At 26.6% G+C, this 11,725-nt stretch overlaps 1 protein-coding gene across 1 annotated transcript; it reads right to left on the bottom strand.

The window, feature by feature from the left end:
- Positions 1-6,025: 6,025 nt before the first annotated feature.
- Positions 6,026-11,055, bottom strand: RD22 (BURP domain-containing protein). The gene is made up of 3 exons (XM_028048641.2): positions 10,848-11,055; positions 10,656-10,761; positions 6,026-7,110 (listed from the first exon to the last, which is right to left on the bottom strand). The coding sequence occupies exons 1-3, from the start codon at positions 10,884-10,886 to the stop codon at positions 6,242-6,244; spliced, it is 1,014 nt and encodes a 337-aa protein (XP_027904442.1). The 5' UTR covers positions 10,887-11,055; the 3' UTR covers positions 6,026-6,241.
- Between the last annotated feature and the right edge of the window lie 670 nt (positions 11,056-11,725).

The raw sequence follows: 11,725 nt of genomic DNA, 5'->3' as shown, positions 1-11,725 counted from the left end.
GGATGATTAAAAAAGGGGATTGGTTAGCAAATTTTAAAAAAATTGTACGAGAAGTAATAAGCATCTCCCTATATATTTGTTCATTGTCCATTGAGATATGGTTTGGCCTATTTTTTCATCATGTCAGCCACCTAGTGCAAGAAATAAAGGTTAATTTTTGTAACTTATAATGAAATTCGTGGTACATAAGAAGTACATCTCTTTGAAAAATTGATTAGTAAATTTTAAAAAAATTGTACCAAAAGTAACACGCAGCTCTCCAGTCATTTGTTTATTATGCCCCGACTTATTTGTCTATGCCTATTTTTTTCTTCAAGGTTGTCTCCTAGTGCAATCAATGAGGGTTGATTTTTGTGACTTGTAATCAAATTTGAGATACATAAGAAGTAAATCCCTTTGGATGAATAAAAAAAAATTGATTAGCAAATTTTAAAATTTTTTACGAAAAGTAATAAGTATCTCCCTATATATTTGTTCATTATACCTACTTAGATTAAGCTTTGATTTGACCTGTTTTTTTTTTTTTTCAAGTCAGCCACCTAGTGCAAGCAATAAGGATTTATTATTGTGACTTCTAAGCAACTTTGTTGTAAAGAAGATGTACATTCATTGAATGACAAAAAAATATTGATCAGTAAATTTTATAAAATTGTACGAAAAGTAATACGACAATTGCCCACTTATTTGTTCTTTGTCCCACTTATTTGCCTATCTAGTTTGGCCTATTTTTTTTCTTCAAGTCAGCCACCTAGTGCAAACAATAATCGTTGATTCTTGTAACTTATAAGCAAATCTGTGGTACATAAGAAGTACATCCCATTAGACGAAAAAAAAATTGATTATTAAATTTTAAAAAATTTTACAAAAAAAAAAAGCAGCTCCCTACTTATTTGTCTATTTTATTTGGCCTATTTTTTTCTTCAAGTCAGCCACCTAGTGCAAGCAATAAATGTTAATTTGTGTGACTAGTAAGAAAATTTGTGGTATATAAAAAGTACATCCTTTTAGTTGATAAAAAAGATTGATCATAAAAATTTTAAAAATTGTACGAAAAGTAACAAGCAGTTCCCCATATATTTGTTCATTGTGTCTTACATAGATTCATATTTAATCTGACATTTTTTTTCAAACCAATCACTTAGTGCAAACAATAAGGTTGATTTTTGTGACTGGTAAGCAAATTCGTGATACCTAATAATTAAATCCTTTTGGATGATTAAAAAAGTATATTGATTAGCAAATTTTAAAAAATTGTACGAAAAGTAATAAGCACCTCCCTATATAATTGTTCATTGTGTCCCACTTAATTAAGATCTGATTTGATCTTTTTTTTTCAAGTAAGCCACCTAGTGCAAGCAATAAGGATTTATTTTTGAGTCCACTTATTTGCTTATCTGGTTTGGCCTATTTTTTTTCTTCAAGCCAGTCACCTAGTGCAAGAAAATTTTTGTAACTTATAATCAAAATTTTTGTACATAAGAAGTACATCCCATTAGACGAAAAAAAAAGATTGATTAGTAAATTTTAAAAGATTTTACGAAAAATAATAAGCTACTCTCTACTTATTTGTTTATTATGTCCCACTTATTTGTCTATCTAATTTGGCTTATTTTTTTCTTCAAGCTAGTCACCTAGTGCAAGCAATATGTGTTGATTTTGGTGACTTGTAAGAAAATTCGTGGTATATAAGAAGTACATCCCTTTAGATGATAAAAAGAAGATTGATTATAAAATTTTTAAAAATTGTACGAAATGTAACAAGCGCTCCCATGTATTTGTTCATTATGTCCCACATAGATTGAGTTTTGATTTGACTTTTTTTTTCAAACAGAAACCTAGTGCAAACAATAAAGGTTGATTTTTGTGACTTGTAAGCAAATTCATGGTAAATAAGAAGTACATCCATTGGATGACAAAAAAAAATTGATGAGTAAATTTTAAAAAATGGTACGAAAAGTAAAAGTAATACACAGTTTCCCACTTATTTGTCTATTTGGTTTGGCCTATTTTTTTTTTCTTCAAGCCAGCCACGTAGTGCAAGCAATAAGGGTTGATTTTTCTAACTTATAATCAAATTCATGGTACATAAAAGGTACATCCCAATGCATGATGAAAAATAAATTTATTAGTAAATTTTAAAAAACTGTACCAAAAGTAATAAGCAGCCACGTATTTGTTTATTATGCTCCACTTATTTGTCTATCTGGTTTGACTTATTTTTTTCTTCAAGCTAGCCACCTAGTGCAATCAATAAGAGTTGGTTTTTGTGACTTGTAATCAAATTTAGAAGTAAATCCCTTTGAATGATTACAAAAAAAGATTGATTAGCAAATTTTAAAAAATTGTAAGTAACAAGCATCTCCCTATATATTTGTTCATTGGGCCCCACTTTGATTGAGATTTGATTTGACCTTTTTTTTTTCAAGTAAGCCACCTAGTGCAAGCAATAAGGGTGAATTTTATTGACTTGTAAGCAAATTCGTCGTAATTAAGAAGTACTTCCAAATGATGACAAGAAAAGATTAATTAGTAAATTTTAAAAAATTGTACGAAAAGTAATACGCAACTCCCCACTTATTTGTTCTTTGTGCCCTACTTATTTACCTATCTGGTTTGACCTATTTTTTTTTTCTTCAAGTCAGTCACCTAGTGCAAGTAATAATAGTTGATTTTTGTAACTTATAATCAAATTCGTGGTACATAAGAAGTACATCCCATTAGACAAAAATAACATAGATTGGTAAAATTTAAAAAAATTTAGGAAAAATAATACGGAACTCCATACTTATTTGTTTATTATGTCACACTTATTTATCTTTCTAATTTGGCCTATTTTTTTCTTCAAGTCAGTCACTTAATGCAAGTAATAAGTGTTGATTTTTGTGACTTGTAAGAAAATTCGTGGTACATAAGAGTACATCTCTTTGTATAATAAAAAATAATTGATTAAAAAGATTTACGAAAAATAACAAATAACTCCAATATATTTGTTTATTGTGTTCCACATTGAGATGATAAAATGAAATGTTCAAAATGTATATAAGCCAACCACATGCTGCAAGCCAGCCAACGTGGCAACCACTTATTTTTCTTATATACATTTTATTTTATGTCCTAATTATTTTCAGCGTGATAAAAAAGAAAACACATGTGTTTAAACATGACTATTCATTTTTTAATCATCTCGCCATGTATATCTGATTTTTGAAATATCTATAAATATTTTATATTATGTTTACACACACACACACACATATATATATATCTATATATATATATATATATATTCGTTTTAAATATATTACTTTATGTTATATAAAGTTATAATATACTGTAGGTGATTTTAATTAAAAAATGACTAATTTTAAACAAAAAAAAATTGAACAAAAAAATTATAATTTTTAAAAAATGGTTATTTATAGTAAAATAGTCATTTTAATTTAAAAAAACTTATATTTAAAGGATAAAATTAAAAAACAATTGTGATAAAAAAAATAATCCTTAAAAGATGATATTTGCATATTACTTGCATTAAGTCAAATGATATTTGTCATTTGAATCGTGTTAATTACCTTTTCTATATAAGTTCTTTTTCTAATAGTTTTTTTCGTTTGCTATATCATCATTCTTTGTTCTTTACATATTACATTTAGTTTCTATCTTTTTCTTTGTTGTTTGTCAACTTATGTTTCTCATCTTATTATATTATTTATATAAAAAATATTAAATATCAAAAGTAAATATAAACTACTAGAGAAATACCAATACTATATAAAAATCAAATTTTACAATATCGTTAACAATTTCTTCCAAGCTAATGAGTTTAAATCTCGTGATACACTCTAACCTACTTAAATATTACATTACAATTTTGTAAATGAATAATAAGTTTTAAGTTAATCTTCTAACGACCCTTATAATAATTACTAGAGTCCTAACAAACAGTGAAAATTTTAAATAAGATTATCGATAACAATACATAAATGCAATTCCATAAAACAACATAGTTTGTAAAAAAATGATGCATTCCAAATTAACAAAGAGCGAAAACAAATATCTTCTTCTAATTTTTCAAAGTTACGTATAAATCAAACTTGTAAAAAAAATGAGAAGTGTTTATAAAAGAATCATCCAATCTGATTTTATATACTATGTTAGAAGTAGAATATAAAATTTTATGCAAGATTTGGTTTTATAAATATTAGAATGAAAAGAGAAGAAAATTAAGAATTGTGTTTTGATTTATAGTAAGTATTCACATTTTAAAATATATTATTATCGTGTTTCTTTTATAAAGAAAAGTTATGGGCACCTCTTAGTACAAACCGACCATTATTTATTGAGTTTAGCACACCTCAAAGAAATATTCTTCACACCTTGTTTGACTATTAAAGCAAAATCAATTGAAAACTTCATTAATTCTCACTGATGAGGAAAATAGGGTTGTCCTTTGTTGAAAGAGTCATGGGACGTGATATTATTTGTTTGTTACAAAAAAACGGTGACGACCAGATCTTTTATAAATATTGACGATATTTAACGAAAATAATTTTTAATTTTCTTTTAATATCATAATTTATAATTTTAATTAAATTTGAAAATAATTTTCTTTAGGATGCAGTAAGTATTTGGGAAAGATTTTGTTATCAAAGTTTCTGTAACGATATTTATAGAATAATAATGTAAATGTCACGTCATAAAATTGACAATCATACTTGAGTGTAAGATCTTAATTAAAAGTTTTAAAATTTATATAAATATTGTTAAAATGAAATTTTATCTCACAAAAAGTTCAATCTGGAAAAGGTGTGATCTGGATGACTAATATTAAGATTCTTATTAAGCTTGACGTTGGGAAGGCATAACTCTTGCATTAAAAGTCAAGTTTTAATTCTTCTGCCAGATTATTGTAGTAGCATAGTATGTTGTTGGCACATACTCAAGCTCTATTTCCTTTTCAAGAATGTTGTTTAGATGTTGCTCGAAGGCCTCTATGATATATATTTTATACCTAATGTCTAGGGGAGTCTTAGCTTTTGTACATAAAAGTTTGATTGTTGTTTTGACAGGTTTTGAAGTTGCACTGCATCTTTTTCTCATCTTTTTATAAATGGATTAGAACACCCTTAAGTGTTTTATTATTAATTTAATTTAATTCTTTGCCAATAAAAAAAATTGTTTTATTCAAATATAAAATTAAAATGTAAAGTATTTTAATTTTTTTATTTAAATAAGTTATATAAAAAAAATAAAAGAAATTTAATTATTAACTATCCAAATGTAATGTGATGAATTTCAATTTTTCAATATAATTGAAATACTTCGTCCGATCACAAAATAAAGGATTTATAATTTAAAAAAAGTCTCTGTCCAAACATAAGGCAAAGGATTTACGATTTTAAAACTTTTAGCACACCTCAAAGAAATATTCTTCAGACCTTGTATGACTCCAATAAAGCAAAATCAGTTGAAAACTTCATTAATTCTCACTGATAAGGAGAATAGGGTTATCCTCTGTTGAAAGAATCATAGGACACGTGCCTACTAATGATGTTCTCTGTTTTAGAGGAGAAGATACAACTAATTAATCATTTTCTTTTCTTATTTAAAACTATTGTTACGTTAAATTTATATTTTTGTCATATTTATCGAGTTTAATTTTCACACATCGATTACTTCAATTTATAATATTAAATAGTTTTTAAATTTGAATTACATAAAAACTAAAAAACAATTCAACAAATACTAAAATAATTCCATAAAACAAAATTTATGATAATATAAAAAATATTAAATATAGGAGATAACAATAAATAAATAAATAACAAGTTTATTTATATATTAGGATTTCCTAATAAAATAAATAATTTTAGGTATTTGTCAAACATTTATATATTTTTTAGTGGCCTGCCTTTTAAATAGTTAAATAAGATATATTTTAGTGAACTATGTTATATTTTAGGTCACTAATTTATCACCAAAGTAATTTTGGACAAAAAAAAATGATCAAAAATAACAACAGATCAACCAGTAAGAAAATGCATCTATATCAAATCACTATTAAAACACACAATGCATCATCATCATAGTTTATACATAAGCCACCTTAAAGTATCTAAACAAACAAGAGAAAATTACGCATATATGAAGAAAACTACATAGTACAATACATGCAGCATATGCATGAACCAAGTAGCAGATGCTACCGAAACTAGTTATTCTGGAAGATGATTAAAGAAATCTACTTCTGAACCCAAACAACATGATCCTCTGGAAGAAAGTGGCACACTGGAACAGTTCCAGGCTTAACCTTAAGCACTTCAAACGCCAAATGTTTGGGGTTCCACTGTGACGTGTCAGTGTGGCACACTGCAACAGCTTTAACTCTGATCCCGTTAGCACCCTCCAATGGCACAGAGTAAGTTCTGGTGGTTTCCGTTTTGTGACAGTAAAAGACAGCATAAGGGTAACTCTGCTTGTGGCACACAACAGCGTTATCTCCCGATACCTTCTTCACTCCCGGTGCAATGGTGTATTGCTGCAACCCCGTTTCTTGGTCCACTTCAGTGGACAAAACGGCAACGTTTTTCCCGAGCTTCGAAGTGCTGAAATCAACCATGGACTCGAGCGAAGTGGCACAGTACTTTTCCTCGCCCTTGATGCTTGTATCTTCACATTCATTAAGAGTGTTCTTCACGATATTAGCCTCTTCTGACTCGGGTTTGATGGAAAACTTGGCGAAGACATCGTTCACCTTGTTCGATGAAAAGGGTATTGAATCTGCAACTTGGCGTGGCAAGAATGTGGCTTGGTTGGAACTTGGAGTGAAGTGAAGGTCCAATTTTTTTCCGTAATGCAAGTCATTTTCCTTGAAGAAGAGTGCCACTTTGGTGTCATCGTGTAATTGGGTCTCTGTGGCAGCGTATTTGTACACAAATGGCGATACGTTAACATACACTGGCTTTCCCTTGTGACCTGTATTCACTGAAACTCCTTTTCCTTTTCCTCCTCCAACGTTCACTTTGGTGCCACCACCTCCTCTTCTTCCTGTCTGCACGTTCACCCCTCCCTTTCCAACGTTCACCGCTGTGCTTTTCTCTTCAACCCAATCTGCAAAATCGTGAATGCACTGTTCTTAGTTTATCACAAGCCATACCAGTTTCTGCAACTTGTTATGTTTATAAGTTATGGTTATAAAGAGAGTTTTATCTTAACTGAACTACATAAATCATTGACATCATTCTTAACCCAAGACCTTAAGACGATAAATTTATGAATCTTTATCTTTATATAGTATTCTATTTTCTCCTTTCTAACAACCTTGGAACTTACACTCACACTACCGAGCTCACAACCTACAACCTACTTGTTACTTTCTTTCTGCATAACTTTGTTACTTTTCTTCTGCATAATTTTGTTACTTTCTTCTGCATAACTTTGTTACTTTCTTTCTGCATAATTTATGTCATCAGTTCAACAGTACTAGTTAAGTCTGATTACTCCACGTAACAAACTTTATGAAGTTCTGTACGCCGAAATTAATGTTTTTAATTTTTTAACAAACATGCTGGAAGATATTTTATTTAATAATTGTGATAACTAAGGCGGTAGATAGATATGGGTGTGTTTTCATTAGTTATGATATTATAAATACAACCATATATAGTAAGATATTTTATTTAATGTAAATAGACTATTTTTTCTATTTCATTTTTAATTATACTTTAAAACTAGAACACTTTTGTTTCCGTTATTAATAATCTATATTATATGTTTCGCTATCCAATTATACATATCAAAGAAAACTATTTATATGCAGAAAAAAAAAAAATCATTTCGAGGCACTGATCTAAATACCATTAACACGTTCCACCTGTGAAGGTAAGAAATTAAAATTTCTCAATTAATATGAATACAGTTGAAAATGTATATATCATATAAATTTTTGTTTTAATTAGATTTAATACAATTAAGAAAGGAGATGGTATTTGGATACATATATAAAAAAGTAAAATAAATGCTTCTTTAAGGAGAGTTGGTTTTATTTTCCATATCACCTTCCAGTGATGAATTGACCCACTTTCTTACTCCCATTATACTTATTCAAAGAACAAAATAAATGCAAAAACAAAAGAAGAAAAATAAATTCATATGTAACAAATAAGTGACATTTTTTATCAGTAGACTAAGATGATATAAAAAATAAAAGAAAAATAAAAAAGTGAAAGATTTCTTTTTTTAACAATGCTATACATAGAGTACTACTTTTTAACACACCTATACATTAAAATTTATTTGAAGTTATGAAATTATAATTATGACATACTATTTTATAAGAAAAAAAATTAATTAACATGCCATAAACTCAAGCTCCGTATTAACTTTACCTATAATTATTGTTTATAAGAAAATTGATTGATTACCTTAATGAAGTTTCTCCTTTCAACCAAGCATGCTACTTACCACCAGACTTGAAAATTTTAAGAATTTCTTTAAAATATTGAGTTTAACCAGGCATGCTCACCATCTTTTAATTTTTCTACCTCTATACACTTAATAAAAAAAATATTCTTTTATATTTTTTACTAATTTTTTAAACTATTTTATACTTTAAAATACAAATATAATCTTATTGATCTTGAGTATGTGTAGAGTAAAAGATTGGATATAAATATATCATTACTCGTGTAATTAAGAATAATAATATTATTATTTCCATTTTTTTATTTTTATATTTTAAGAACATAATTTAATATAAGTTATTAATTAAGGTATTACTAAATTTTTTTGTTAAAAAATCAATGACTCTCATAAAATTACATAAAAAATAAAGAAAAAATTAAAATATAATTTTTATATAATTCGCGGAAAAAACAAAAGAGGGCAAATTATGTCGGTAAAAAGTGCAGAGAAATCTAAAGTATCAGAATACTGAAAAAGTGGCATTTAATAACACGTACTTACATGCAGAGTACACACATAGAGTTTAAAAATGTAATGACGAACCAGAATTAATTACAGTTAGGGTGTGTTCCTTTGTGTAGATGGATATAGGGGAGAGTGTGAAAATGGATTTGTGTAGATTTAGGTGGATGGATATTTGTGTTTTTTTGAGTGGATTTAGAGGGTAAAGTGAGTGGATTTGGAGATCATTTTTATGAAAGTTAGTGAAAGATTTGATTAATGTGATAAATAAAATTATATGTTAAAATAGATATATTTATTAAGTTACCATAATACCCTTATGTAAAAAAAGAGAATGATTTTGTAATTTGATGTTATAAAAATAATTATAATTAATTAATACGAATTAAAAATATTAAAATTATATAAAATTCTAATAATATTTTAATTATTATATATATCTATATATAATTAATAATAAATATTATTATTATGCATGTATTATATTAATATATATATATATATATATATATATATATATTAATAAATATGATATTAATATATATATATATATATATATATATATATTATTAATTATAATATGTATTGTTAATTATTTATAAATAAAAAACATTTGTGAATGGTATTTTATTTTAAATAAATAAAAAATTAGTATGGAACTCTACTATTATACAATTCGTATACTCGACCAGCAAATTTATATTATATATTATATAATTTATTATTTATATTATTATATTATATTATTTATTATTTATATTATTATTACTAGTGTAAACACAGGCGCTATCGCGCCTGTGTGTACGCATTTTTTGAATTATATTAATAATTGATGATATTGTAATGTTATTAATTTAATAAACAAAATAAAAGTATATTTATAAAAAATAAAATAAAATGTACGGAGAAAATAAGAGAAAAATAACTGTTGATGAATAGTAAGAGAAAAAAAGAAAAAGGAGATAAGTAAATAATTTTATAAAAACTTGTAAAAGTAACCGTTAATTTTTAAAAATTTAATAAATAATTAAATTATAAAGGGTAAAGTTGGAATTATGAAATGTGGACACAAAAGAGGGAATCCCCTTTATATATAGTTATAGATTTACAGAATATTTATTAAGTTAAAATAAATTATTGTATATATATAATATAATAAAGTATGTTAAGGTCTATTAAGTCATTTTCTCAAACTTAACCGTAAATCTCTTCTTTTATACGAAGAAAGTATACAGTAACAAATTTGCATTGATTTCTGTATTTTTTTAATTTTTTTCTTTTCGTAAATCGCGCTTTTTATGCTTACAGTAAATCATCTCAAATCCGTCTGTTAAAACGAACAGACCCTTAATAATGGTAAAAGACAGCAGTGAAACACTTTTAATTATTATTTAAATTATTTTTTTGTTAAATTTATAAAAAGATATTTTCAAAAAGAATATAAAAATAGTTATAAAGTTCAAAAGATAAAATAAATAAAAAAGTAGTTTATACTATAATAGATAAAATGGACAGTGAAAAAAAAAATTTATATATATATATATATATATATATATATATATATATATATATATATATATATATATATATATAAGTTCATCTAGCAGTTACAATCCCTTTATTAATACTTATAATTTAAAAAAAAAAACTAATACCAAAAAATTGTTTACAGAAAGTAGAGTGGTTTGAAAATGTATTTATAAGATTGGTTTAGAAGAATCGGAACTAACCAGGGTGAAGAATATGAGTGACCGCCTTTGGAATTGGTGTATTAGGAAGCACCGACTTCCAGTAAACTTCAGGAGATAAAGCACCATAGGTTACCACCACTGCAACCTGCAATATCATGTACAAAAATAACCTCATAACTTGTACAATAATTATTTATATAATATGCAGAAACTTTGGATGTTGAAGCTTACACTGAGTAAAGCAAAAATGGGAAGGAGAAGATTTTTCATGTTGAGCTTGGTGATCTCAGAGAAAAAATTGTAATGAGTGAGAAGTCTGTTGTTTGGAGAGGGTTGGGGTAAAGTATATTTATAGTAATTAATTAAGAATAGGTTCTAGAAAGGGATCCTTAAATATGAACTTACCACCAATATTATCATGCAATATTTAATATGCTTCAACTGCCCCTGCTTCCATGGTGTGGACGGTCACAATGAGTCTTTAAAGAAGTAGGTAGAGATGGAAGAATATGGGTACCCTGCACGACTCCTTTAAATGTTTTTCTCTGCTACACTTAACCTAATTCATGTATATACCTTCATGCTTTCAACATAATTATAACACAAGTTTTTTTTTTTTTTTATTGACAAATATATTATTAATTTTTCTTCTACCTTCCTTTCTAACTTTTATTATAGTAACTTAATTTTTATAACTCCTAATTATAACACAATTGATCATGTTACAAAAATAAGATGTATTATGAATTATACAATTATTTCGTGACACAAATTAGGTAGGATAAGTCACATTACAAAAGTAAAATTTCTAGTGGGACAATTATTGAGAAAAAAATTATTATAAAGGGCGTGAATTGTCCTGCGACGAAAGTCAAGTAGATCAAGTTAATCGAATCGTGAAGCTTTGACCATTATGCTACCAAATAAAAAAATTAGTTATAACTTTTTGACTTAGCTAGTTGTAAGCACTTAATCCGATAAATATTTTAAAGAAATGTCTGCAAAAAAACAACAAAAAATATTGGAGATAAAATAAAAAAAAAACTAATTATTTTTTCATAAGATAAATTTAATTTATACATACAAAAGAAAAAGCTAAGTTTGAAAAA

Source organism: Vigna unguiculata, chromosome 9 (assembly GCF_037176805.1).
Source record: "Vigna unguiculata cultivar grain cowpea cultivar isolate G323 ecotype 2 chromosome 9, ASM3717680v1, whole genome shotgun sequence".
NCBI classification, from domain to species: Eukaryota; Viridiplantae; Streptophyta; class Magnoliopsida; order Fabales; family Fabaceae; genus Vigna; species Vigna unguiculata.
This window is presented reverse-complemented; position numbering and strand designations above follow the sequence as displayed.

Bases quoted from the DNA above. Each gene is read 5' to 3' on its own strand.
- RD22 (XM_028048641.2), bottom strand. From the start codon at position 10,886: ATGAAAAATCTTCTCCTTCCCATTTTTGCTTTACTCAGT. The intron at 10,762-10,847 runs GTAAGCTTCAAC...ATGATATTGCAG, and splicing joins CCATTTTTGCTTTACTCAGT to GTTGCAGTGGTGGTAACCTA. The intron at 7,111-10,655 runs GTTAGTTCCGAT...ACGATTTTGCAG, and splicing joins CACTCATATTCTTCACCCTG to ATTGGGTTGAAGAGAAAAGC.